The sequence below is a fragment of the Oncorhynchus tshawytscha genome, linkage group LG20 (genome assembly GCF_018296145.1).
Source record: "Oncorhynchus tshawytscha isolate Ot180627B linkage group LG20, Otsh_v2.0, whole genome shotgun sequence".
Classification (NCBI taxonomy): Eukaryota; Metazoa; Chordata; class Actinopteri; order Salmoniformes; family Salmonidae; genus Oncorhynchus; species Oncorhynchus tshawytscha.
Window position 1 is genome coordinate 18,294,183 of NC_056448.1, and position 27,212 is coordinate 18,321,394.

At 43.2% G+C, this 27,212-nt stretch overlaps 1 protein-coding gene across 7 annotated transcripts in view; it reads left to right on the top strand.

Moving 5' to 3' along the window:
• Positions 1-2,575: 2,575 nt before the first annotated feature.
• Positions 2,576-27,212, top strand: part of grin1a (glutamate receptor, ionotropic, N-methyl D-aspartate 1a) — a 34,625-nt gene continuing 9,988 nt past the window's right edge. Inside the window, exons 1-20 of one of the 7 annotated variants that reach the window (XM_024380523.2) lie at positions 2,576-3,310; positions 6,117-6,251; positions 6,500-6,676; positions 9,672-9,734; positions 10,454-10,551; positions 10,853-10,974; positions 14,077-14,251; positions 14,443-14,587; positions 14,825-14,911; positions 16,360-16,498; positions 16,975-17,102; positions 17,720-17,884; positions 18,026-18,144; positions 18,446-18,558; positions 22,699-22,847; positions 23,113-23,270; positions 23,777-23,938; positions 24,210-24,319; positions 25,211-25,356; positions 25,659-25,715. In XM_024380523.2, the coding sequence (XP_024236291.1) occupies positions 3,062-3,310; positions 6,117-6,251; positions 6,500-6,676; positions 9,672-9,734; positions 10,454-10,551; positions 10,853-10,974; positions 14,077-14,251; positions 14,443-14,587; positions 14,825-14,911; positions 16,360-16,498; positions 16,975-17,102; positions 17,720-17,884; positions 18,026-18,144; positions 18,446-18,558; positions 22,699-22,847; positions 23,113-23,270; positions 23,777-23,938; positions 24,210-24,319; positions 25,211-25,356; positions 25,659-25,715 (2,697 nt within the window). In that variant the 5' untranslated portion in view covers positions 2,576-3,061. The remainder of the gene's footprint in view (positions 3,311-6,116; positions 6,252-6,499; positions 6,677-9,671; positions 9,735-10,453; positions 10,552-10,852; positions 10,975-14,076; positions 14,252-14,442; positions 14,588-14,824; positions 14,912-16,359; positions 16,499-16,974; positions 17,103-17,719; positions 17,885-18,025; positions 18,145-18,445; positions 18,559-22,698; positions 22,848-23,112; positions 23,271-23,776; positions 23,939-24,209; positions 24,320-25,210; positions 25,357-25,658; positions 25,716-27,212) is intronic. The other 6 variants (XM_024380526.2, XM_024380524.2, XM_024380525.2 and 3 more) reach the window with 6 other exon arrangements.

The following is a 27,212-nucleotide window of genomic DNA, read 5'->3' on the forward strand; positions in this document are numbered from 1 at the left end:
CTCTGTGGAGATGGGAGAACCTTCCAGAAGGACCACCATCTCTGCAGCACTCCACCAATCAGGCATTTATGGTAGAGTGGCCAGATGGAAGCCACTCCTCAGTAAAACGCACATGACAACCCGCTTGGAGTTTGCCAAAAGGCACCTAAAGACTCTCAGACAATGAGAAACAAGATTCTCTGGTCTGATGAAATCAAGATTGAACTCTTTGGCCTGAATGCCAAGCGTCATGTCTGGAGGAAACCTAGCACCATCCCTACGGTGAAGCATGGTGGTGGCAGCACCATGCTGTGGGAATTTCTTTCAGCGACAGTTACCGGGAGACTAGCCAGGATCGAGGGAAAGATGAACGGAGCAAGGTACAGAGAGATCTTTGATGAAAATATTCTCCCTAGCCCTCAGGACCTCAGACTGGGGCAAATATGATCCTTCCAACAGGACAACGACCCTAAGCACACAGCCAAGACAACGCAGGAGTGGCTTCGTCTCTGAATGTCCTTGAGTGTCCCAGCCAGAGCCCGGACTTGAACCCCATCGAACATCTCTTCATAGACCTGAAAATAGCTGTGCAGCAAAGCTCTCCATCCATCCTGACAGAGCTTGAGAGGATCTGCAGAGAAGAATGAGAGAAACTCCCCAAATACAGATGTGTCATGCTTGTAGCATCATACCCAAGAAGACTCGAGGCAGTAATTGCTGCCAAAAGTGCTTCAACAAAGTACTGAGTAAAGAGTCTGAATACTTATGTTAGTGATATTTACGTTTTTTTAATATATATAAATTAGCAGAAATGTCTAAAAAATGGTTTTTGCTTTGTCATTATGGGGTATTGTATGTAGATTGATGAGGGATAAAACAATTTAATAGAATAAGGCTGTGACCTAACAAAATGTGGAAAAAGTCAAGGAGTTTGAATACTTTCCGAAGGCACTGTATATCATCTCTAGCCTATTTGTGTGCCTCTCATAGAGGGCCATCTCTGCGTTCATAATTTATAATTCAGTAGACAGTTTGATCAATTGTGACCTCATTTCCAAAATGTCTCTTTCATTTGAAAATATATGTGCACATGACATTTACATTTGCTAAACACACAACAGGGCTCACAGATTATTTCCTGCTAAATGAAAAATTCATTGACTATTGATTAAAGGAGATAAAACAGATTAGATTTAACCACTAATCATCTGGTTTATAAACAGCCCATCCCTTTTCCAACCCTGGTTGACCTTATACAGTGAGGGAAAAAAGTATTTGATCCCCTGCTGATTTTGTACGTTTTCCCACTGACAAAGAAATTATCTGTCTATAATTTTAATGGTAGGTTTATTTGAACAGTGAGAGACAGAATAACAACAAAAAAATCCAGAGAAATGCATGTCAAAAATGTTATAAATTGATTTGCATTTTAATGAGGGAAAATATTTTTTTCCCTCACTGTAGGCTAGTTAACCCAGAAACATCAGATTTGTCTGGGAAACATGTGGGGTTTAATGTGGGCAGAAATATGATAGGCTATTGGCAGGCCTACATTCCAATTGCAATGGCATTTTGTCTAAATGAACCTAGGCTAGGCTACTATGCTTGATCAGTTTTCCAGTGTGATGTGCATAAAAGTAATAGCTGTGCCATAAGGTCTTTTATGTTCAATGAATGTGTTAGGTAATATGAATTTTCTGAAATGTAACACTGTGGAGAGAGAGAGGCTTGTTGCCTAGGTTACCAGGATGGTTGAAAATTTGCTTAGCAAGACGGATATTCTTGTGCCTCACATGGTTACTTGGACACTTGGTTCCCTCTCTCCATTCAGACATTTCAAATGACATTACCCGACCCCACAATCGGACAAAACATCTAGCAAGTATAGACATCTGTCAATACAAGTTAGATAAAACGACACATTCATGTCACACTTTTGGAATTAGTCAAGATAAAATAGTTTATTCGACACTAATTTTAGATACAACTCAAGAAATTATTCAGGCATTTTTATCTCTATATATCCCCATGTCAGGGACTTGCAGTAGACAAGCGTCATAAAAGTACTGTGGTTATGTTGGAGCGTTGGAGGTTTGCAAGATTTGCAAGGTTGAAATATGGATAACATGGTTACATAATTGATTGGATGTTTGGATGTAAAGAGGGGGAGGTGTAACCTAAAATGGGTGGTCCTGGTCCACCTGGGTATGTGGAATTATGTTGATTTACAGTGCGAGCCAGTTCAACTGACACCGGCGACCCATTTCCGCGCAATGAGCATGCAGGCTCGGGTCCATCTACTCGGTGCGCTGTAGCAATGCGGTTGGAGAAGAAAAAAAATCACACATTGGAATCATCTGGGTCACTGGATTATTGAGGTGTTTTCATTGACACCTCAATTATTTTTGTTCTGACACACAAATGTTTTATTGATTGTCATTGATCCTCTATTCATAATCTAAGATGCGTGTCCTATAATGAATAACATCATTGATGAGATGTTGAAAACAAGATACATATATGTTCTGTGATTAGCTTCATTTGTTTTATTTACTTTTCATTCTAGCAGCATAAGGTCAACGCAAAATCAAAAGGTAGACGGCGGAAGCGCGCACCACTGCGCGGGCACAGCTGTCAGCACCAAGGACAGCCGCAGCCCCAAGCGTCGCATCAGTCTGATAATCACTTCACAGCAAAGCCCCGCACAGAGCCCACGGAGGACCGGGAGAGCGATACACAGCGCATAAAGGAAAACGCATACACCGCAAAATATGCTCTGACTCGTTTCTATCGACATTGGAAAAAATAAAATGGTGGAAATTGACAAAGAAAATCAAAATGTTTGAAGAAAGGCTGCTGACAATTACGAAGATAATCCAACAGCGGTTGAGGTCCTGACCATGAACATTCCTCCGCATTTCCCATAAATCAGCTGTCCAGATTTTCCACACTGTCTAGGGGTACGGTGGTTCCAGTCTTTTTAACCGGGTGAACCGTGCAGTCCAGAAGCCGGGCAAACCGACCCGCCAACACGAGGGAGAGACGCAACCGGGGTCCTCTGTGCGGTTTGATCGTTCACACGATGCGTCTGTTTCTGCTGGCGGTGTTCCTCTCGTGCTCCTGTGCGCGGGGCGGCTGCGAACCGAAGATAGTGAACATCGGAGCAGTCCTGAGTCAGAAGAGGTACGAGCAAGTCTTTAAGGATGCGGTGACCCAGGCGAATCAGATCTACGGGAGAGATAAATTCAAGTTGACCGCCATCTCCGTAACGCACAAACCGAACGCTATCCAGATGGCTCTCTCCGTCTGCGAGGACCTCATCTCTAACCAGGTATCTCAGGAGGGATCCGTTGTCCCTGCATGTCCCTGCATGGGTGTTAAATGATTAATTGCCTAATTAGATGAGTCATTTAATTAACCATCTATTCTATGCAAAATGTCCATCATATCAATCAGAACCATTTATAAGGCTAAAATGATTATGAAGCCTACTATATTTAAACTGTACAAATTAGTATGAGGCCTATGCACACTATTGGGAGGGAAATTAATCGTCCTATTTAGTGTGATGCAGCATCATCCTGTGTCTGTTTCAGGTGAACTGGCTGACGTGAATAATAGGGCAGATGAGGTCGATATATTGTGATCAGTGACCACTTCATTTGCAATAAACAGACAATGCCATCTGTCTAGATTATAACCTCAATGCCTGCCTGTGAAACACTGTGCCAGTGCCACCTGCTTCTATTGTATATTTCAAGCAGATTGAGCTGACTGCATTTTATATTTTTTCCTAAACGAAACGTGTAATTTGTTACACAATTTTAATAACCAATACAGCAATGTCGTTGCTCTCACAATATCTCTTAGAGCCTAGCCCTTTAGGCTATGATAACAATACTATGAAACTGCGTCCTTTTCAGAGATCCGTCACCTCTGGTATTACCATCGAGCTTCCGAAAGAAAATGGAAGCTGAAATGAAATTATATGTCAGATATGCATATGACGTTGTTACATAAACAGTAGACTATGTAATGAGTAACTACCAAACCTGAACTTGTGGCCTAACATGAAAAGTAAATGGCCTGAAAATGGTCTGTTGGACGTGTCCAAATCTCTATCCTCATATCTGTATCTTATTAGTCAGACAAAGCTATGTATTCAAGGGTTAATATAACCTATTCAATCAGATACGCTTTAACGACATCGGCATAGCAGTTGTTTTGGCGGTGTTAAGAGGTGGAACTGCATTGTCAAATCCACAAGCAGCTCCTGGCATTACATCTAAAGCAGACATTGCCATTGGCTGCAAGGAGTCGCATTAAACAGAAATCCCATGCAGTCTTGTTTACATGTTTGAACACTGGATTACACTGATTAGGATGATAGAAATTCTCCTAATTTAGTTTAATTATTTTTAAATTTGAGCGTAATTATTTCTATATTGCCTACACTTTCTCATTCTGAACTTCTAACATGAGTGGGGCGGGTGTGGCCTCACGACAATGATTGCAAGAGCAGCTGCTCACCATTTTGACAGCTATGGGGGTGTCTGCTATTGCCAATTAAGGCTTGATTTAGTCCCTTGTTCAATTTACCCAGAGTCAGATGGACTCATGGGATACCAGTTTTATTTCTCTGTGTGCAGTATGAAGGAAATTAGCAGTACTTTCACGAGCCAATGCTAACCAGCGTTAGCTCAATGTGTTAGCATTGGTTTGTAAAACTACAGCTCATTTTTCTTTTAAATGTATCCACAAGTTCATCTGACAACAAGAGATTAAATGCCAGAATCTTGCAAGTATCCCTTTAACAATGACAATTTTTGACTGTTTTTATTTTCACCGCTGACATTGCCGCATGCGTAACGGCCCACTGCATCAAAGCATTTGGGGGGTAGCAGTTGTGGTGCATGTCTGGCTGGTCTGACATTATGTCACCAACCTTATTAAGGGAGAAGGGCGTTTAGTTTGTATTATGTCAAATTATGATTTGGTCATTTGAAATTGATAGTTTTATCTGTTTGGTTCATGTTCATTGCTAGAGATGAATGTATACTGATGTTGTATTGGTTAGACACACGACTGTATGGTATGCAATTGTTTTTGCCTCTAGACTGGAAAGAATAACTGGCTTTTTCACCTGAAGTGCGATTCTTCTTTAGGTCATTATAGCTATTGCTCAGGACATGTGAATACAACTTTTGCAATTGAATCCTAACAATGAAAACAACATTCATAAGTTATGTATTGTGATGTTATCCCTTTGAGAGTTGTTCCAACACTGAAACACATTACTAAAATCCTGGTCCATCACATTCACATTAAGCTTTACGTTGCTTTGAAAAGCAGCAATATCATGTAGTGAAGAGAGCTGAGGTGTGGAACACTGTCTCCCCCATCTCTCTTTCAAATTCTCACACTCTCTTTCACAAACAGACGCACACGCAAACACACACAGACACACACACGCAAACACACACAGACACACACACGCAAACACACACAGACACACACACACAGACCGTGTCCCTGGTCCTCTTCATTGTAATGATTGTAATTGACAGAAATGGTTACGTTACAAACATATCTCCCTTCGTTCCACGACATCTGAGTTCCATTCATCATCACAGAGGGCTTCAGGGATGAGAAATGTGTCAGTATTCTACATGTCAAATGCAGGAAACAGTGTCTGGTAACTGCATAGATGGAGATCTAACCATGTGAGAGACTCAATGAGAGGGTCTATGACAGATGGTAGATGCCTGGAAGCACTCTCTGGATGGAAGACCTCATTTGAGGCCCAACCATACGGGCTGCACGCACTAAACCATCATGCCTGCATGGTTTTTTTCTGCCTCAGTTGGATCAATGTTCCATTTTCAAGAATCCTATTCATCTAAGAATTGATATACAGTTGCGCAGTAAAAAGCTGTTTGTAGAGTGCCATTCAGCTTTGAGCCAAATAAATATCTATCTACTGAGCAGTCATATTGCTAAATGAGAATAGTTTAAGAGGAGAAAGCTGATATGACATTTCCATGTCGCAGTGATGAATCAATATTCCTTTTTTTTATCCTTTCAACTCTCTGTACAGGAAGTGTGGTTGTCTTTCATTCACATACTTGTGTCTGCAGGTGTATGCCATCCTGGTGAGTCATCCTCCCCAGTCCAATGACCACCTCACCCCCACGCCTGTGTCATACACCGCAGGCTTCTACCGCATCCCTGTGGTGGGCCTCACCACGCGCATGTCCATCTACTCCGACAAGGTGAGAAATTAAAAAGAGAGAGAGAGGGAGGGAGAAGAGAGAGAGAGAGAGAAGGTTGAGGGGGAAATGATGGAGAGGTCCCTGGGAATGGAAACCGATAAGAGAGACCAATTCTACTCCACTACTTGGCTAGCTGCCAAAATAGCTAATGTAAGGCCTTATGAATATGTTAGAAATGTCACCAAAACCGTGGATGACTAGCAAGTAACTTTCTCTCACTCATTGTTCTTAATTTTCTTTCTCCTCAGAGTATCCACTTGTCCTTTCTGCGGACTGTCCCCCCGTACTCCCACCAGGCTCACGTGTGGTTCGACATGATGCGAGAGTTTCGATGGAACCACATCATCCTGATTGTCAGCGATGACCACGAGGGGCGGGCCGCGCAGAAGAGACTGGAGACCCTACTGGAGGAGAGGGAAACAAAGGTGAGATGCTCGGGCTCGCAGGACCCCTAGTGCGTGTGACTGTGTGTGTGTGTGTGTGTGTGTGTGTGTGTAGTCTTTGTTTAACTCTCAAAGCCCTTCTATGTACTATATGTAACTGTTTTCCTTTATTTTGTGTGAACACATCTCTCACTGACCATTGTGTAAACATTGGCTAACATCAAAATGCTAGAGACATCTACAGCGTCTAATGTGGTCTGATCTGAGTACATCTTTTACTCATCTCATGTTGCTTTTCACCATAGTCAAATTCTCCTGTGCCAATCCACAACGGGAGCCAAATAGCACACTTTAACCTGGGGCGTTGCAAAACATCAATGACTCTCAAACATAATGATGGTCCAGAGATCCTTCATGTATATTTGTGTTGTGATCTTACGTGTGTAAGGAAAGGAGATAATCTACCCAGTGTTATGCTCACTTGAAGGCTTGTAAAGTGTTGGATGGTTGACATGCAGTATATCAGATTGTCCTGAGACACTGTCTGAAAGACATATCTTTAGTTTTACTACATGTACATCCTTTAGCAGACACTTACAGGAGCAACGTACAGGAGCACCTAGGGTTAACTGCTCAAGGGCACATCAACATATTTTTCACCTAGTCGGCTCAGGGATTCAAACCAGCATCCATTCGTTTTGCCTGCCGGCAAGGTCCTTGTCCTTGTCAGATAATGGACTGTGAGACCATGCAAGTGAAATGACACATAAATGTTGTAACCATGAGCATCATTTTAGCCCATAGTCACCTCTGGCTCTGAGGCTGTGTTACTTGGAATGTAGCTAGCTCATTAATAAATGTGCTGATCCACCTAAAGCCTAAAACAGACCAGTGATCATGTTCCCTAAAGGAAAAGAGAAGGAACAATTAACACATCGTTGAACATACATTTAGTATGTTTCACCTCAAGATGTAGTTAAGGCTTTTTGTAATTAATGCGTGTTCTCTTCAGGGACTCCTTCCTGTAATTGTGTGACGGAGTGAAATGAGTCCTGATTTGAAGAGTAATTTAATCAGAGGCTGATGAAATGGTTCATTTGACACATGCTCATGATAATCCACACCAAAGGGAGATGGGACATTTTAAACACGTTGTGGTTAATCAGTTACTCACACATGATCAAGATTGATTGGGAGTTACTAAGTATAGTTTATGTCGATAAATCATCTTGTTATTAAGGATTATGACTTAATTGAATCGTATGTATGACTTTACCTGTGGAGTGGTATTGTCTATGGTAAAGACCGACATTACTGTAGATGAAAGAATAGTTGGTTAACTGATAGCTCCTTGTTCCTTCCGTCCTGGAATCCATCTTGTCCGCCCTAGACTATCTCTCTCTCTTATATACTGCCATAAACAGAGATTGGATAGATTTACAGTTACCAGATTGAAGGAATCTATCAATGTCACAGAAACCTTGATATGGTAGACACTACGAAATGACGATGTAAGGCCGTATCTGTGTTCCCACAGTTAAAAGCTTGGACTGTGATTTTATCAGTGGTTGTAAGAAATGACTCAGCTAGCCAGGTTGGCAGAATGTTTGTCACATTTAGGGAGATGTGTCATTTCCTCCTTAATGAGGAATATTCTAGTTATTCACATTTTATATTCTGTATCGTGCAGACTATTCACACTGTAGGTCTTTGCAGGTTTATATGCTGTGCTGCTGTGACAAGCCACAGGGACAATTTGATGGGGTTAGTAGAGAGACTCTTCTAACTGTAATGGATTCAGTTAGAATACTAACATTAGTGACACAACATACAATATCATTCTAGACGGAATAAGCAAAAATAGGGCAGTCAGAGAGGATATCCTTGGTGAAAACAATGGCAGTCATCTAGACATTTTTATGTTTGTTGCCTAGGCATTATAATGCCACACAGAGTTAGCTGCAAGGTGGTGGAGGGCTAGAGAAAAATCCATTTGGGTTTTTACTTTTAAGTCATTTAGCAGACACGGTTATCCAGAGCCACTTACCTGATCAATTAGGCATAAGTGCCTTGCTCAAGTGCACAGGCAGAGTTTTCACCTAGTCGGCTCAGGGATTCAAACCAGCAACCTTTTGGTTACTGGCCCAACGCTCTTAACCACTAGGCTACCTACAAGATGAGTTGATTTATATTCTAAATAAGGACCGTAGTCCCAGTTTGATTAATGCTTGTTTTGCAATGTCATGATTCATGAGTGTGCACTGACCATGACACAAGACATTATCATGCAACATTTGGAAAGGGGAGCCGTGTTTTACAGAGTAGCGGTGACCACAACAACCTCAGATTACATTTGAGGCAAAACTGTTCTTTATTCCTTTCAAAGAAGTGTGAACACAATGGAGGAAATGGGATTTACTTCAGATTAGCTTGTCAGGCAGTATAATGAACCAATGTGTCAGAGTCACTGTAGCATTTGGGTAGCGGAGGACGTAGACCCAGGGCGCTCTGCCTCCCAACGGTCTGAGCTGAGAGTTCAGGCATCAGGGTAGGCAGGTCTATCAAGCAAAAGATGCTATGTTTCACTGCGAAATGGCTCCCTAAGGCAAAGAGACTGCCTTGCGACTCCTTTCACAATATACAGGAGCAGAGTGGAATTCAAAATGGAGAGAACCTTAGGGGCATTAGTTTGCAGAATCAGACTTTTTACGTGTTGGGATTGCTTTGATCTGGAACATAGACCTCTCAATCTAATTGTTGTACAGAGAGTATGCCTGTTTTCTGGACCAATGCTGGATGATGGTTTAAGGGTCTTGGCTTGTATTTGAAAGGTGGTGAATAAGGGCATATGACATAGCAGTAAATAGGATTGCTAGTGGTCAGTGGCTGTCATTGATGTTTTTGGCAAGCCCCAAGGGATCCCAATTTGAAGCAGAAAAGTTGGAGATTTGTTGGAATGCTTTACTGCGATCCATTTTCAACTGTTTATAATATTCTTCTGTGTCTGCATATTTTCTCTGTGCACATTACTCATCAGAATAAAAAAAGGAACTATGAAAACCTCGACCAACTGTCCTATGACAACAAGCGAGGACCTAAGGTATATTTGCATGGTCAATGCACGCCGCCCACCAACTTTTCAAACGTAGCAACTAGAAACCAGCCCAAGCAGTCACCAGCCGACCCAGAAATGCCCCTATCTTGGAAGCACGTGTTTCTTTTTACTTTGAGGCATTATTCCTATGATTTCACAGAAGAATGGTTTTGTTATGGAAAGACTATAATTTTCCGTAAAAAAAATAAACAAATGAACAGCGCTCCGCTTCTACCATATTACTTTTTTCCCTTCAACTAAAGGAATGCATGTTCTAAACAAACAAAAAAAGATTGCAAGTTTATTCCTTTGTGGAGATCCGGTAGTGTGGGACAAAACACTTTCCCAGATTACTACTCCCTCCTGTTTTGTAGCACCTCTAGTTTTCAACAGTTTTTGGTTTGGGGGAAAGGTTCCCCTCACTCCCCTTCACCTGTTTTTAGTTACTGGTTGCATTGACCTTCTTCTCCCCCCTATCTAACATGCACGTCCTTCTTTGGAGCCTTGATAACCCTCAGTTTGCATGCGAAAAATGCAAACATTTTTTTTTTTCCCCCTCAAAGCTTTTTTTTAGTTGAGCCGATTTCCATGGATCGCTTTCCTTTTTTCCTCTCTCTCTTTTTCAACAAAAATCAACAAAACCTAACACAACAGGTAAAGAGACAGCGTGGTTTCTGAGGTGGGGGTAAGTAGCTGGCTTGACTTATTTTGTGCCCCGATCACAGGCAGAGAAAGTCCTCCAGTTCAGCCAGGAGACTAACTTAACTGCTCTGCTTCTGGAGGCCAAAGAGCTGGAGGCTCGTGTCATCATCCTCTCCGCCAGGTGAGACTACAGCACCTCCCATTTGTCTCATCAGTCCCCTCCCATCATAGCTGACCTGCCTCTACTACTGAATCTAGTTCATTCTGATCACGATCCTTAACCTAAAATGATCATAAGTCATTTTCCCGACTCCTAATTAGAACACAACTGGATTTACAGTGACTTATATTTGACACTTTTTTACATACTTTTACTGCTAAATGCTGCCATGATATCACACAGTAGTGATTTACTGCAATGATTTGTGTTTAGATGAAAGATAAGTAACCACGCCTGTGTCACTTAACATGTCTGTGTTCAGTGAAGAGGACGCTGCTGCAGTTTACAAGGCTGCCCGTTTCCTCAACATGACGGGCTCGGGTTACGTGTGGCTGGTGGGAGAGCGGGAGATGTCGGGTAAAGCCCTGAGTGAGGCACCAGATGGTACGTACCATACGCTGCTACCCAGAAAACACTTTATAACACTTGATTTCTTCTGGAGTCACCTTTATTTAACCTCTATGATTAGGGAGACAACCATAGATGAAGGATTCATTGTTTACGCACAATGTATCATGTGTGATCATTTGTTGAGTGTTAAACGTTTAAGCATTTGATATGTTTAAAGGTTTTAAATGAGTCACAGTAGTTTACACTATAAGCTCTTAAGATACAGTGTTAGGTCCTGTATCTCTGAACCTATTTCTTTATCTATAGTCATGACTATTGATAGGTTAACCCGTACATACAGTGTGTTTCTTAAAAATATTTGTTGGGTTATCCAAAGCTTCCCGCGCTGCCTTTATTGTACTATCCTGACATATTAATAGCTTGGTTCTCATGAGTTTATAAAGGGAGTTTTGCAACCCCCACATTGAAGTGTAACTGAAATAGAATGGTAAGCTACAACGGTCTTGCTTATGTCCCGGAGTCTGCACAAGTCTCACGTAATATGTCACTTTGTGGTCACAAACGTAAGTGTCAACCCCAGGCACTCCAACACCCCCTACCCCCATTGTCTTACGTTAGGTGGTGTCACTCCTACATAACGCTCGTCAACCGGTGCAGAGATGGTAAGTCTCGCTATCTGACGTAAGACAATGCTCAGACCTCTGCAGAAAATTCTTCGCCAGTAATGTCTAGGGTTGCAAAGCTACCTGTAATTTACCAAAGTTACAGGAATCTTCAGTCATTTTTGTAATTAACAGAAAATCTATGGCAATCTATCGTAACTTTGGTAATTCCTCCATTACTTTCTAGTAGATAGACCATATGGTTCAAGAGAAAATATACTTAATAACGAAAAAAGCATCTAATCAACAATGGCATTAATTTTTATACCTTTATTTAACCAGGCAAGTCAGTTAAGAACAAATTCTTATTTTCAATGATGGCCTAGGAACTGTGGGTTAACTGCCTGTTCAGGGGCAGAATGACAGATTTGTACCTTGTCAGCTCGGGGATTTGAACTTGCAACCTTCCGATCACTAGTCCAACGCTCTAACCACTAGGCTACCCTGCCGCCCCGTCAGGATAATTACCGTGCAACTCTTCCAACTATTGACTGCCACCAGTTTGATGCCAAAACATTGACAATAAATATACATATTGACAAAGTCAAATAAGTGTATAAAGAATATTTCATGCTGAAACCTTCATATTATACACCAATTGTATTCACTAAGTTGATGGTTTATATTTAAGATGCTTTACAGCTTTTTCATTCTATTTTTTATTTTAAAATCATCTATTTTAATTATTTCATAAACAGTATATATACAAAGTATGTGGTCACCCCTTCAAATGAGTGGATTCGTTTATTTCAGCCACATATGTTGCTGACAGGTGTATAAAATCGAGCACACATCCATGCAATCTCCATAGAGAAAACATTGGCAGTAGAATGGCCTTACTGAAGAGCTTCATCATAGGATGCCACCTTTCCAACAAGTTAGTTCATCAAATTTCTGACCTGATAGAGCTGCCCGGGCAACTGTAAACGTTGTTAATGTGAAGTGGAAATGTCTAAGAACAACAATGGCTCAACCTCGAAATGTTAAGCCACACAAGCTCACAGAACCGGTCCACCGAGTCCTGAAGCAAGTAGCGCATGAAAATCATCTTTCCTCGGATGCAACACTCACTACCGAGTTCCAAACTGCATCTGGGAGCAATGTCAGCACAAGACCTGTTCGTTGGGAGCTTCACAAAATTGGTTTCCGTGGCTGAGATGCCGCACACAGGCCTAAGATCACCATGTACAATGCCAAGTGCCAGCTGGAGTGGTGTAAAGCTCGCTGCCATTGGACTCTGCAACAGTTTGAGGAAGGCCCTTTCCTGTTTCAGCATGACAATGCCCCTGTGCACAAAGCGAGGTCCATACAGAAATGGTTTGTCGAGCTCGGTGTGAAAGAACTTGACTGGTCTGCACAGAGCCCTGACCTCAACCCCATCGAACACCATTGGGATGAATTGGAACGCCGACTGCGAGCAAGACCTTATCGCCCAACATCAGTGCCCGACCTCACTAATGCTCTTGTGGCTGAATGGAAGCAAGTCCCCGCAGCAATGTTACAACATCTAGTGGAAAGCAACCCAATAAGAGTGGATGCTGTTATAGTAGCAAAGGGGGGGACCAACTACATATTAATGCCCATGATTTTGGAATTAAATGTTTGACGAGCAGGCGTCCATAGACTTTTGGTCATATAGTGTATTTTACATGGTGATAAGGCCAGAGAGAGAGAGCCAGAGATAATTACAGACGATTGTGGTAATCTGAAGTACCCAAAAGGGCCACTAGATGTCTTCTGATAGATTACATAAAATCCTTGAAAGATACTGCAATTCTGGTAGTTTACTGGTGAACTAGCAATATACCAATATACCCCCCCATTGCAACCCTAGTCATGTCCATGTCTCAGCACCTGTTGCTGTCTTAAACTCACCTCTGTGGCTTCTTTCAAGAGTCTGTAAGACTACCGGACCAATTGCAATGAAAAGACTTAGCTGAAGTTGGATTGTTGATGTGATTTGTATATCAATTCTCTAATATAGTTGATGTAAGTTTGTTTGGTCCCACACATACACTATAGCTTTCTGCTTGTGGTATTTCCCAACCTAACCCCTATAAAATGGGTGATAGAATTGAATCGATCCAACTTCAAGGTACTCTTTTTTTCATGCTGGGAAAAGTTCACTAACAACCTCAAAATATGAATCCATTCCTCTCTGATGATGTTGCCTCTTCTCAGAAAGGAATAAAAAGAAAATCAGCTAAAATCTATTTTGATCACGATGAAGGTCATGGTTCAAAGACATCCAGTGCTTGTTTGTTCCAGTACTGGATGATTAAAACTGCTTTTACAAATAGAGCAACAGAGAGCGTGGTGCTGGATCAAAACTTGCGGTTGGACCTTTTCTCAGGATGGCTGAACATGAGGTTCCTATAAGTTTTTATTGTGTGTATTGCAAAATGATCCTGATGGTTGGTAGCCTAGCAGGTCACTGATTGGCTTTGTGCTGCTGTTGGCGTGATGTGAGCAGGTCTCATCGGCCTCCAGCTCATCAACGGCAAGAACGAGTCGGCCCACATCAACGACGCAGTGGCAGTGGTGGCTCAGTCCATCCAGGAGCTGTTTGAGAAGGAGAACATCACGGAGCCGCCCAGAGGCTGTGTGGGAAACACCAACATCTGGAAGACCGGGCCCCTCTTCAAAAGGTATATTTATAAAGTCATGATATATTGTAATTCAGGAAGACACACACACACACACATACACACACACACACACACACACACACACACACACACACACACACACACACACACACACACACACACACACTTTCTCACTCTGTCTATTTCCCTACACTATCACACTCACATTTACTTTCATTTCTCTGTCTCAGGGTTCTGATGTCATCAAAGTACCCAGAGGGCCTCACTGGACGTGTGGAGTTCAATGACGATGGCGACAGGAAGTACGCTCACTACAGCATTCTCAACTACCAGAAGAGTCGACTCATTCAAGTCGGGATTTACAATGGAACACAGGTAACTTTATTGCAAAAGTCATTCTCGCTATTTCTACTGTGATCTTCCTATCTTTTGCTATTACAGCTCTCTATTAAGCAGTACGCATGGTAATTAGAAAGCAGTGGTTTTATTAGCTAAATGCTAAGCTGTAGCTAAACAGCTGACTCTTTCGTATTGGACTCCCTTGTGTTTGGGCCTCATCAGCTTCACACATTATGTCAACACTCCTCTAATCGTGGTATCATGACCCTGTAGGTGGTGATGAATAATCAGAGGAAGATCATCTGGCCGGGGGGAGAGACAGAGAAACCGCGGGGCTTTCAGATGTCCACGAGACTAAAGGTACCGCATTTCACCCTCCTCAAACAATGATGTTCACCATATACAGTGCATTCAGAAACTATTCAGACCCCTTGACTTTTTCCACATTTTGTTACGTTACAGCCTTATTCAAAAATTGATTAAATTGTTTCCCCCCCTAATCAATCTATACACAATGACAAATGACAAAGCAAAAACAGATTTTTAGAAATGTTTGAAAATGTCTAAAGTATCACATTTACATAAGTATTCAGACCCTGTACTCAGTACTTTGTTGAAGCACCTTTGGCAGCGGTTACAGCTTTGAGTCCTCTTGGGTATGACACTACAAGCTTGGCACACCTGTATTTGGGGAGTTTCTCCCATGCCAGATCAGGTTCAAGTCAGGGCTCTGGCTGGGCCACTCAAGGACATTCAGAGGCTTGTCCCGAAGCCACTCCTGCGTTGTCTTGGCTGTGTGCTTAGGGTCGTTGTCCTGTTGGAAGGTGAACCTTTGCCCCAGTCTGAGGTCCTGATTGGTGGAGTGCTGCAGAGATGGTTGTCCTTCTGGAAGGTTCTCCCATCTTCACAGAGGAACTCTCGAGCTCTGTCAGAGTGACCATCGGGTTCTTGGTCACCTCTCTGACCAACACCCTTCTCCCCCGATTGCTCAGTTTGGCCAGGCAGCCAGCTCTGGGAAGAGTCTTGGTAGTTCCAAACTTCTTCCATTTAAGAATGATGGAGGCCACTGTGTTCTTGGGGACCTTCAATGTGGCATACCTTTCCCCAGATCTGTGCAATCCTGTCTCGGAGCTCTACGGACAATTCCTCCTACCTGGTGTATTTTGCTCAGACATGCACTGTAAACTGTGGGACCTTATATAGACAAGTGTGTGCCTTTCCAAATCATGCCCAATCCATTGAATTTACCCCAGATGGACTGCAATCAAGTTATAGAAACATCTCAAGGATGATCAATGGGAAGAGGATTCACCTGAGCTCAATGTTGAGTCTCATAAAAAAAGGGTCTGAATACTTATGCAAATAAGGTATTTCAGTTTTTTGTTTTTAATACATTTGCAAAAAATCCTGAAAACCTGTTTTTGCTTTGTCATTATAGGGTATTGTGTGTAGATCGATGAGGATTAAAAAAAATCTATATATTTTAGAATAAGGCTGCAACGTAACAATATGTGGAAAAAGTCAAGGGGTCTGAATACTTTCCGAATGCACTGTATATATAAAGTAAAGCGATGCTTTATATCTTACAGAATCTTCAATGTAATGGGTCTGCGCAGGATTCTTTCTCTATCCTTCTATCTCGTTTTCTCTCTCACCGTCATTTCTACCATGGGCATGTGTGTGTGTGTTTTATGTGTTCCTTGAGGAGGGGTTGTTGTCCGGAGGGCTGGTGAAGTAGAGCTCCCTCAGGGTCAGTGTGAGCTAAAGCCCACTGTGTGATAAACAGCATTCTCTCCCGTCTGTTATAGATAGTGACCATACACCAGGAGCCCTTTGTGTATGTGAAACCCACTGAGCAGGATGGAACCTGCAAGGAGGAAAAAACCTTAAATGGAGTGGCAGATATTAAAAAGGTGATCTGCACTGGACCAAATGAGACCATCCCAGGTAACACAGCAGGGACGTTTAAGATATCACTGTGCTTTTACTACGCCCGCTAAGTACCAATTGGAGATGCATACATATATATACAGTAGGTATCTATATATGTATGCATGTAGCTGAGTGTGCCTTTGTGTGATTGTTGGCATATTGGTGTGTGTGTGTGTTTATGTGTGTGTGTGTGTGTGTGTGTGTGTGCGCGCGCGCGCGCTCGCGGGTGTGAGTATGTCCCGTGAATATGCTTGAGTGTTTGCCTTAATGTTTGCAAACAGTGTGGGCATGTGCCAGCCTGTGTTTAGTGTGTGAAGTCTGTTTGCAGTGAACATGTGTGAAGCTATATTATTGTATGTGTGATTTTGGTTGAACAGTGTGTGTGTGTACTGTTTGGGCATGTCTGGTGTTATTCAAAAATATTTAAAAAGAAAGAGAGGGATTTCCTCCAGATTGATTGTAACTTGCAACCCTCTGCTGGTTGGTTACAGGACGTCCAATTGTACCTCAATGTTGTTATGGATTCTGTATCGATCTACTTATCAAGTTGGCCGGAACCATGAACTTTACCTATGAGGTGCACCTGGTGGCTGATGGGAAATTTGGAACACAGGAGCGGGTCAGTTCCTATAGATACTCAGAGTTCACTCTAGATAGAAAACCTCACTGGCCCAAAATGTATTGACCAACGATTGTCTATTTACATACATTTAAGTTATGAAGCAAATCATATCTCCTATCTCAGAGATGTGCTTTTTGAATTAAGTTCATGCATTTGTAACGTTTAGAAAATGACACAGAATCATCTTACAGTATGTTACTGAACTCACAAAAATGGTTTTGTTTGACATAATCACTAACTTTCCCTAAATCACTAACTAAAAGCAGTCCGAGAGAGCCATGGAAACCTAGGGTCCGACTACATTGGGGACTTTAGCTCCTTGTTAGAGGGACAAGTAGGTGGTGAGAGTGAGACCCACGCTGACCTTTCAGGATCTACCGAACAAGCAAGATGAGCTGAATGGAGCTTCTCTGGAGAGCCAAGCTCAGTTACCACGTCTCTGAGCTAGAAAATACCATTCAGACCATTTCTGCTAATATTAATTTGGGTTAAAGGCACAAAGGGTTTTAAGAGAGGGCTCATTTGTTGTTTCTGTTTCTGATAAAGGACACTACATTCTGAAATTCTTTGTAATGTTGGGTTAGTTGTTAACCCTTTACGCCCACGTACCACAGGTGAACAACAGCAACAAGAAAGAGTGGAATGGCATGATGGGAGAGCTCCTGGGGGGTCTGGCAGATATGATTGTTGCCCCGCTGACGATAAACAACGAACGAGCCCAGTACATCGAATTCTCCAAACCTTTTAAGTACCAAGGCCTAACCATCCTCGTTAAAAAGGTATGTTCCCAAATTTCCCCCAAAATGTATGAAGAGTGTGAATTGAAAGTTTATCCAGACTACACCTGATATAGTCCTCATTGCAGATGGGATGGTAGTAGACTGCAAGTGGTTAGTGACTGTCGGTGCTGTGTGTTACAGGAAATCCCTCGCAGTACACTGGACTCGTTCATGCAGCCGTTTCAGAGCACACTGTGGCTGCTGGTGGGTCTTTCGGTGCATGTGGTGGCGGTGATGCTTTACCTACTAGACCGGTTCAGGTACAAGGGGATCCGTGTGTGTGTGTGTGTGTATTTGTGTGTATTTGTGTTTGTGTGTGTGTGACATACTCTACCTCTGCTTATGCTCCAGACCTCTCCAGATCTTCTCTCACTGGGGTCGAGGGGACAGAGGTGAAGACTGGCTCCAGTCATTCCACTGCTCTGTTCATCTGGCCTTCTCTTTCTGTGCTCTATCTTGCTCTTGCTTTGCCACTCACAGACTCTCCTTGTCTGGGGTTGCCAGGGTTTTCGTCTCTGTCTGCTTGTGTATGTCTCACTTCATATCCTGCTCTCTCTCTAGCCCGTTTGGGAGGTTTAAAGTAAACAGTGAAGAAGAAGAAGAAGACGCCCTCACCTTGTCGTCAGCCATGTGGTTCTCCTGGGGAGTGTTGCTTAACTCCGGTATTGGGGAAGGTAGGAGAATACTATCAGTAAAGGCCAGATTTACTAATACAATAATTACTTATCTAGCTACTTAGTGTACTATTTCTACAAATACTATAGAGATCAGTTTGTGATACTGATACTGATACTCAATGGGCAAAAACTGTTGTTCTGTTCCCACATCATTTCTACCCCAAAAATCAATGTGATGACGTTGAATCAACGTGGAATTCAATTGGATTTGCAAAGAGTCATCAACATAAAGATATTTCATATTTTTGTTACCCAACTTTGAACCTAAATCCAATGACATGGTGAAATGTTTTGTTGATTGCACATTGAATTTACGTTAGTTGACAACTCAACCAAATGTACATCAAAACTAGACGTTGAACTGACGTCTGTGCCCAGTGGGCATTAACAGTATAAATATTAGTGTTGCACGTCAATAAATAATGTAATATTTGAGAGACGCTATGCAATACAGTACTAGTCAAAAGTTTGGATACACCTACCTATTCTTTATAGAGACTATTAACTACTTTGTAGAATAATAGTGAAGACACCAAAGCTATGAAATAACACATATCGAATCATGTAGTAACCAAAAAAGTGTTAAACAAATCAAAATACATTTTATATTTGAGATTCTTCAAAGTAGCCACCCTTTGCCTTGGTGACATCTTTGCACACTCTTGGCATTCTCTCAACCAGCTTCACCTGGAATGCTTTTCCAACAGTCTTGAAGGAGTTCCCACATATGCTGAGCACTTGTTGGCTGCTTTTCCTTTACTCTTCGGTCCAACTCATCCCAAACCATCTCAGTTGGGTTGAGATTGGATGATTGTGGAGGCCAGGTCCGCTATGCAATCTGGTTTCCGAGCTTGTCACGGGTACACCTCAGCCACGCTCAAGGTCTTAAACGATATCATAACTGCCATCAATAAAAGACTGTACTGTGCAGCCGTCTTCATCCACCTGACCAAGGCTTTCGACTCTGTCAATCACTGTATTCTTATCGGCAGACTCAACAGCCTTGGTTTCTCAAATGACTACCCCACCTGGTTCATTAACTAGTTCTTAGACAGAGTTCAGTGTGTCCAAATAGAGGTCCTGTTGTCCGGACCTCTGGTTGTTTCTATGAGGGTGCCACAGGGTTAAATTCTCAGGCTGACTCTTTTCTCTGTATATATCAATGATGTCGCTCTTGCTGCGGGTGATTCTTTGATCAACCTCTACGCAGACGACACCATTCTGTATACTTCTGGCCCTTCTTTAGACACTGTGTTAACAACCCTCCAAAAGAGCTTCAATGCCATACATTACTTCTTCCGTGGCCTCCAACTGTTCTTAAATGCTAGTAAAACGAAATGCATGCTCTTCAACTGATCGCTGCCCGCACCCGCCTGCCTGACTAGCATCACTACTCTGGACGGTTCTGACTTAGAATATGTGGACAACTATAAATACCTAGATGTCTGGCTAGACTGTAAACTCTGCTTACACCAAAGCTATAATTCACTGTATCACAATCACAGTGGGTTAGAAGTTTCCACATTAAGCATCTCCAATCCAAAGTTAAATCTAGAATCGGCTTCCTATTTCACAACAAAGCCTCCTTCACTCATGCTGCCAAACTTACCCTCGTAAAACTTACTATCCTACTGATCCTTGATTTCTGCGATGTCACTTGCAAAATTGCAAAATAACACTCTACTTAGCAAATTGGATGCAGTCGATCACAGTGCCATCCGTTTTGTCACCAAAGCCCCATATACTACCCACCACTGTGACCTGTTAGCTCTCGTTGGCTGGTCCTCGCTACATATTCGTCGCCAATCCCACTGGCTCCAGGTCATCTATAAGTCTTTGCTAGGTATAGCTCCGCCTTCTCAGCTCACTGGTCACCACAGCAACACCCATTCGTAGCACACGCTCCAGCAGGTATATTTCACTGGTCATCCCAGACGCCAACACCTCTTTTGGCCGCCTTTCCTTCCAGTTCTCTGCTGCCAATGACTGGAACCAATTGCAAAAATCACTTAAGTTGGAGACTTACAGTTGAAATAAGAAGTTTACATACACTTCATTTACATACAACTCATTTTTCAACCACTCCACAAATGTCTTGTTCACAAACTATAGTTTTGGCAAGTCGGTTAGGACATCTACTTTGTGCATGACACAAGTAATTTTTCCAACAATTGTTTACAGACAGATTATTTCACTTAATTCACTGTATCACAATCACAGTGGGTTAGAAGTTTCCATGCACTAAGTTGACTGTGCCTGGGAAATTACAGAAAATGATGTCATAGCTTTAGAAACTTCTGATAGGCTAATTGACAACATTTGAGTCAGTTGGAGGTCTACCTGTGGATATATTTCAAGGCCTACCTTCAAACTCAGTGCTTCTTTGCTTGACATCATGGGAAAATCAAAAGAAATCAGCTTAGACCTTAGAAAAAAAATGTAGACCTCCACAAGTCTGGTTTATCCTTGGGAGCAATTTCAAAAAGCCTGAAGGTACCACGTTCATCTGTACAAACAATAGTACTTAAGTATACACACCATGGGACCACGCAGCCGTCATACCGCTCAGGAAGGAGACGCGCTCTGTCTCCTAGAGATGAACGTACTTTGGTGCGAGAAGTGCAAATCAATCCCAGAACAACAGCAAAGGACCTTATGAAGATTATGGAAAAAACAGGAACAAAGGTATCTATATCCACAGTAAAACGAGTCCTATATAGACATACCCTGAAAGACCGCTCAGCAAGGAAGAAGCCACTGCTCCAAAACCGCCATAAAAAAGCCAGACTACGGTTTGCAACTGCACATGGGGACAAATATTATACTTTTTGAAGAAATGTTGTCTGGTCTGATGAAACAAAAATAATAACTGTTTAGCTATAATGACCATCGTTATGTTTGAAGGAAAAAGGGGGAGGCTTGCAAGCCGAAGAACATCATCCCAACCGTGAAGCACGGGGGTGGCAGCATCATGTTGTGGTGGTGCTTTGCCGCAGGAGGGACTGGTGCATTTCACAAAATAGATGGCATCATGAGGTAGGAAAATTATGTGGATATATTGAAGCAACATCTCAAGACATCAAGACATGTTAAATCTTGGTCGCAAATGGGTCTTCCAAATGGACAATGACCCCAAGCATACTTCCAAAGTTGTGGCAAAATGGCTTAAGGACAACACAGTCAAGGTATTGGAGTGGCCATCACAAAGCCCTTACCTCAATCCTATGGAAAATTTGTTAGCAGAACTTAAAACGCGTGTGCGTGCATGGAGGCCTACAAATCTGACTCAGTTACACCAGCTCTGTCAGGAGGAATGGGCCAAAATTCACCCAACTTATTGTGGGAAGCTTGTGGAAGGCTACCCGAAACGTTTGACCCAAGTTAAAGAATTTAAAGGCAATGCTACCAAATACTAATTGAGTGTATATAAACTTCTGACCCACAGGGAATGTGATGAAAGAAATAAAAGCTGAAATAAATCATTCTCTCTACTATTATTCTGACATTTCACATTCTTAAGAGAAAGTGGTGATCCTAACTGACCTAAAACAGGGAATTTGTACTTTGATTAAATGTCAGGAATTGTGAAAAACTGAGTTTAAATGTATTTGGCTAAGGTGTATGTAAACTTCTGACTTCAACTGTATATCTCCTTCACTAACATTAAGCGTCAGCTGTCAGAGTAGCTTACTGATCGCTGCTGCTGTACACAGCCCATCTGTAAATATCCCATCCAACCAACTACCTACCTCATCCCTAAATTGTAATTACCTCACCACTATTGGCCTATTTATTGCCTTACCTTCTTAATTTATTTGCGCACACTGTGTACAGTTGTAAATGAGATCTTGTTCTCAACTGGCTACCTGGTTAAATAAAGGTTAAATAAAATCAAATAAAAAAATATAAACTGTATTTTGAATTGTTTAACACTTCTTTGGTTACTACATAGTTCCGTATGTGTTATTTCATAGTTTTGATGTCTTCACTATTATTCTACAATGTAGAAAATAGTAATAAAAAAAATTAAAAACCTTGAATGAGTAGGTGTCTAAACCTTTGACCTGTACTTTACATTCAATATGTTGTTTCATAGAGTGAACGTGTTCTAACTTTTTATGGGCTTTGCTTATCCAGGCGCGCCGCGCAGCTTCTCAGCGAGAATCTTGGGCATGGTGTGGGCCGGCTTTGCCATGATCATAGTGGCATCGTATACTGCCAACCTGGCTGCCTTCCTGGTGCTGGACCGGCCTGAGGAGCGCATCACCGGCATCAACGACCCGAGGGTGGGCATCAAGAAGTAGTCCTGCTTTAAATACATATAGATACTCTTTCAGTACATCTCTACCTCCATAACCTGTGGATATTAGGTAACATACTGTAAAATGTGTGGAAGTTTAGTGAGGTGCGCAAGTTATTGGGGGTGAAAATACTGTGAAGTAAATGGTTGTGCAGTGTCAAATGTTGAATTTTTCCAGACTTCCAGAATTGGTAAAGTTTATGTAGGTGTTGAATGTAATGTTCCTTCCAACCCTCCCTATCCTTCAACAGCTGAGGAACCCATCAGACAAGTTCATCTACGCCACTGTGAAGCAGAGCTCTGTGGACATCTACTTCCGGCGGCAGGTGGAGCTTAGCACCATGTACCGCCACATGGAGAAGCACAACTACGAGAGTGCCGCTGAGGCTATCCAGGCCGTGCGCGACAAGTGAGTCCTGGCCGGGCCGGCCTGGCCTGGGCGTGTCGGCCGGAACTGGTCAGATAGTCAGTCAGGTCAGAGAGAAAGAGAGAGGGCCAGTCAGTCAGACCTGGGGGTTTTGGACCTCTGGATCAGCGAGACACAGAGGGTCTTACTGCAGCGTTCCCTCTGGTCCAGGCCCATCATCCAGCCAAGACAGAACCAGGCTCAGACTCAGAGCAGGGCCGCATGCACTGTGTCAATAGCGTTCTAAAGTTGAGCTAATGTTGAGCTGAGGAGCACCCTTTTTCAGGCTTTATCCAAGACGAGCATCTTTGAGGTGGGGAATCCAATGGGGGACGCGCCGTCGTCCGTCCGGCATTGGATTTCATTTTTCAAGCGGCGGTAGACATGGATGGTAATGCTGACTCACACGCTTTGTGTGGCCAAAGGGGAGCCGTAAATGTGTGTTGTGACAATCACTGTACTGTTGCACCGTAACCCCCTCCTCCCCCCTGCCTCCCTCCCCCCAACAGCAAGCTGCATGCTTTCATCTGGGACTCTGCGGTGCTGGAGTTTGAAGCCTCGCAGAAGTGCGACCTGGTGACCACGGGAGAGCTGTTTTTCCGTTCGGGCTTTGGCATAGGCATGCGCAAGGACAGCCCCTGGAAACAGAATGTGTCCCTGGCCATTCTCAGGTCTGTCCCAGCCCAAGCAGCATTGTTTTTATGTTGTTCTTTTTTTTCTCTCTTTTTATTTTCCTTTTTTGACCATCCGACACCGCTGTGTCAGCTCTCTTCTCTCTCTGTATCTCCCCATTCCTGCCCTTTGTCTGTCTGTTAGTCTATCAGTCAGTCTGGTGTTTGTGTTGTCTGTGTTACTAGCATTCTGGGATTTCTCTTCTGGAGTGTATGGCTTGGCTTTTTGTTAACTGTCTTACCTCTTTGCCCACTCCCCCCACCCCTGCAGTTCCCATGAGAATGGATTCATGGAAGATCTAGATAAAACCTGGGTGAGATACCAGGAGTGTGACTCACGGAGCAATGCCCCAGCCACACTCACCTTTGAGAACATGGCAGGTAGGGTTTCCCTTTTGGGTTTTGAGAAACCTAAAAGTGATTGGACAAAAACTGCAGTGGTAAGGTACTGTAGCCTTTTTTTGTCCAATACCTTTTTTTCCTGTATTTTTTTTGTTACGTGAAGTGTGTTAAAGTTGTTTGTTGTGGTTTACTGTTGTTATACACTGAGTGTACAAAACATTAAGGACACCTGCTCTTTCCATGACATAGACTGACCAGGTGAATCCAGGTAAATGCTAGGATTACTTATTTATGTCACTTGTTAAATCCACTTCAATCAGTGTAGAGGAAGACAATTGAGACAATTGAGGCATGGATTGTGTATGTGTGCCATTCAGAGGGTGAATTGGCAAGACAAAAGATTTAAGTGCCTTTGAACAGGGTATGATAGTAGGTGCTAGGCGCACCAGTTTGTGTCAAGAACTGCAACTCTGCTGGGTTTTTCACGCTCAACAGTTTCCCGTGTGTATCAAGAATGGACCACCGCCCAAAGGATATCCAGCCAACTTGACACAACTGTGGGAAGCATTGGAGTCAACATGGGCCAGCATCACTGTGGAACGCTTTCGACACCTTGTAGAGTTAATGCCCTGGCGAATTGAGGCTGTTCTGAGGGCAAGAGAGTTGTGGGGGGGGGTGCAAGTCAAAATATTAGGAAGGTGTTCCTAATGTTTTGTACACTCAGTTTTGTTGTTATAGCTGTGATCCTAATATAAACTTGCAAGGTTTGCAGCGGACAGCGTGAAGCGGAAGCAGGTCGAGGAAAGGACGGGCAACCGTTGACGTATAGACTAGATTCACACAGACACAGTCATGGTCAGTGGGTTGCGGCTGAGTGTCAGAGTGGCGACTCACCACCCATCCCTGTGTCTGTCTGTCTCTGTCTGACAGGAGTGTTCATGCTGGTGGCTGGAGGCATAGCAGCAGGGATCTTCCTCATCTTTATTGAGATCGCCTACAAGCGACACAAAGACGCCCGAAGGAAGCAGATGCAGCTGGCCTTTGCGGCCGTCAACGTCTGGAGGAAGAACCTGCAGGTATGGCATCTCTTTCCCCCCGTAAGCACTGGCACCCGGGGGGGGAAGGGCAGAGATGGGCTGAGACACGCCCAGCATAGCCCTTCCTGCAGGTTCCTCCAATACAGGTGTACGACCAATCATTTTTTTCCGTCACTGTTAGCATCCTGTCTGACCATGTTGCCGACTGGTGATAGTCACTCATGGATTGCTGTGTCACATTCAGTGATGAATCTGTTCCTAAGGCATTACCATGGGCCACCGTGGGTCCGTCTTCCAGTCCCTTAGACCAACGGCCCCCATGTCTCCTCTCTGTGCTGCAGGACAGTAAGGAGGCCTCTGGGAGCCAAGCTGTGGGCGCATCGATGACTCCATCGTTAGTACGTAACATAGACAAGAGCCATCTCCACCCCACGTCACCCTTCGCTTTTAGAATAAAAGTTCAGCTAAAATCAAAAGTAGCTTTAACATAAGAAAATCTGAAACAACAATATGCATTCCACGTTCATGGCATGAGCCAGTTAAGCCTTAACACTTACCTTAGCACGTATGCAACGCAACAACGCAATTAGCTACGCAAAATGGCCCTTCTGCGTACTTGCGTTGCAAAAATATGGAAAAGTGTGCAGCCCAAAATGTATAATGCAACGCAACTCCGCAGAACGGCCATTTTGCGTAGCTAATTGCGTTGTTGCATTGCATGCCTGTGTAGGGTGTGAATTAGGCTTTATGCACTGCTGCTATAACACTTTTAAGCTTTGTAAGGTCAGATGACGAGGACATGCAGGGGAATAAGGTAATAAAGAGATTCTCACATAACTATGAGATACTCAGATAAATCTCATGCTTTTTGATAGCTGTAACAGTGTGCTGTTACACTATCATTTCTGACCCCGACTCTCCTACGCTTGATGTTTATACTTCTCCAGTATTTACATCACTCCATCCCCCAGAATCCCCGCTCCCCTACACTGTTTATGGACACAGAACATGAGAGTCCTCTCAGGAAAAGCCTGCGGGTCAGTAACTCGTTTCAAAACAGTGGTCGTCTAAAGCTAATCAGGCAAAACCATTCCAGCTACAGTTGAGTTATGCGCTCGCTCCTCAGTCCGGCTCGTTGCTGAAGAACATGATTTTCCCTTAACTCCAATATCTTCCACTGTGAAGCATTGGTGGCCTTCCAACTTCCTCTTTCGCCCTTACTTCGCATCATCCTGCCCCCCCCCCCCACCCTCACTGTGCTGGCTTTCCAGCAGCAGGAGGAGCTCGGCGTGGGGGTACGGGGGAGGGGGTTGACGGGAGCAGACGAGGCGGCAGTGGACACTGTGAGCCTGTGATGTGGCTCTGGCAGCCAGCCTCCCCATGCTGAATCTTTGTTAAGCACTCACAAAAGGTCAGTGGTACACCTGTTGTATTGACAGCAGGGCTGGAAGAAGGTACGGTAAGATCACAGTCTCCAGTGTGTGTCAGCAAATCAATGTCCTTCCGAGACTGTCTGTCATCTACCTTACTACTGGATGTAACTGTTGTCTTCCTGTCTGTCTACATGTATAGGCACATACAGCAGACAAATGCATGCAGGCGCCCGCTGAGAAAGGAAAAGGACACACAAACTGTTGGTCTGCGTAACATCTGTGTTTTAGACAAGGTTTTATTGACACAGTTTCTGAATAATTTTTGCACTAGTGATCAATGATGGCTCCATCCATGTAAATCATACACATAATCATTCTCAATAGGGCCTGGAGCTAATGTGGGGTTCACAAATGACAGTTTTCTGCTCTTATTCCTTAAATGGGGGTTTATGCTTGGAGTAGTGGAAATGAGATCATGCTTGGAGTAGTAGAAGTGAGGTCATGCTTGGAGTAGTAGAAGTG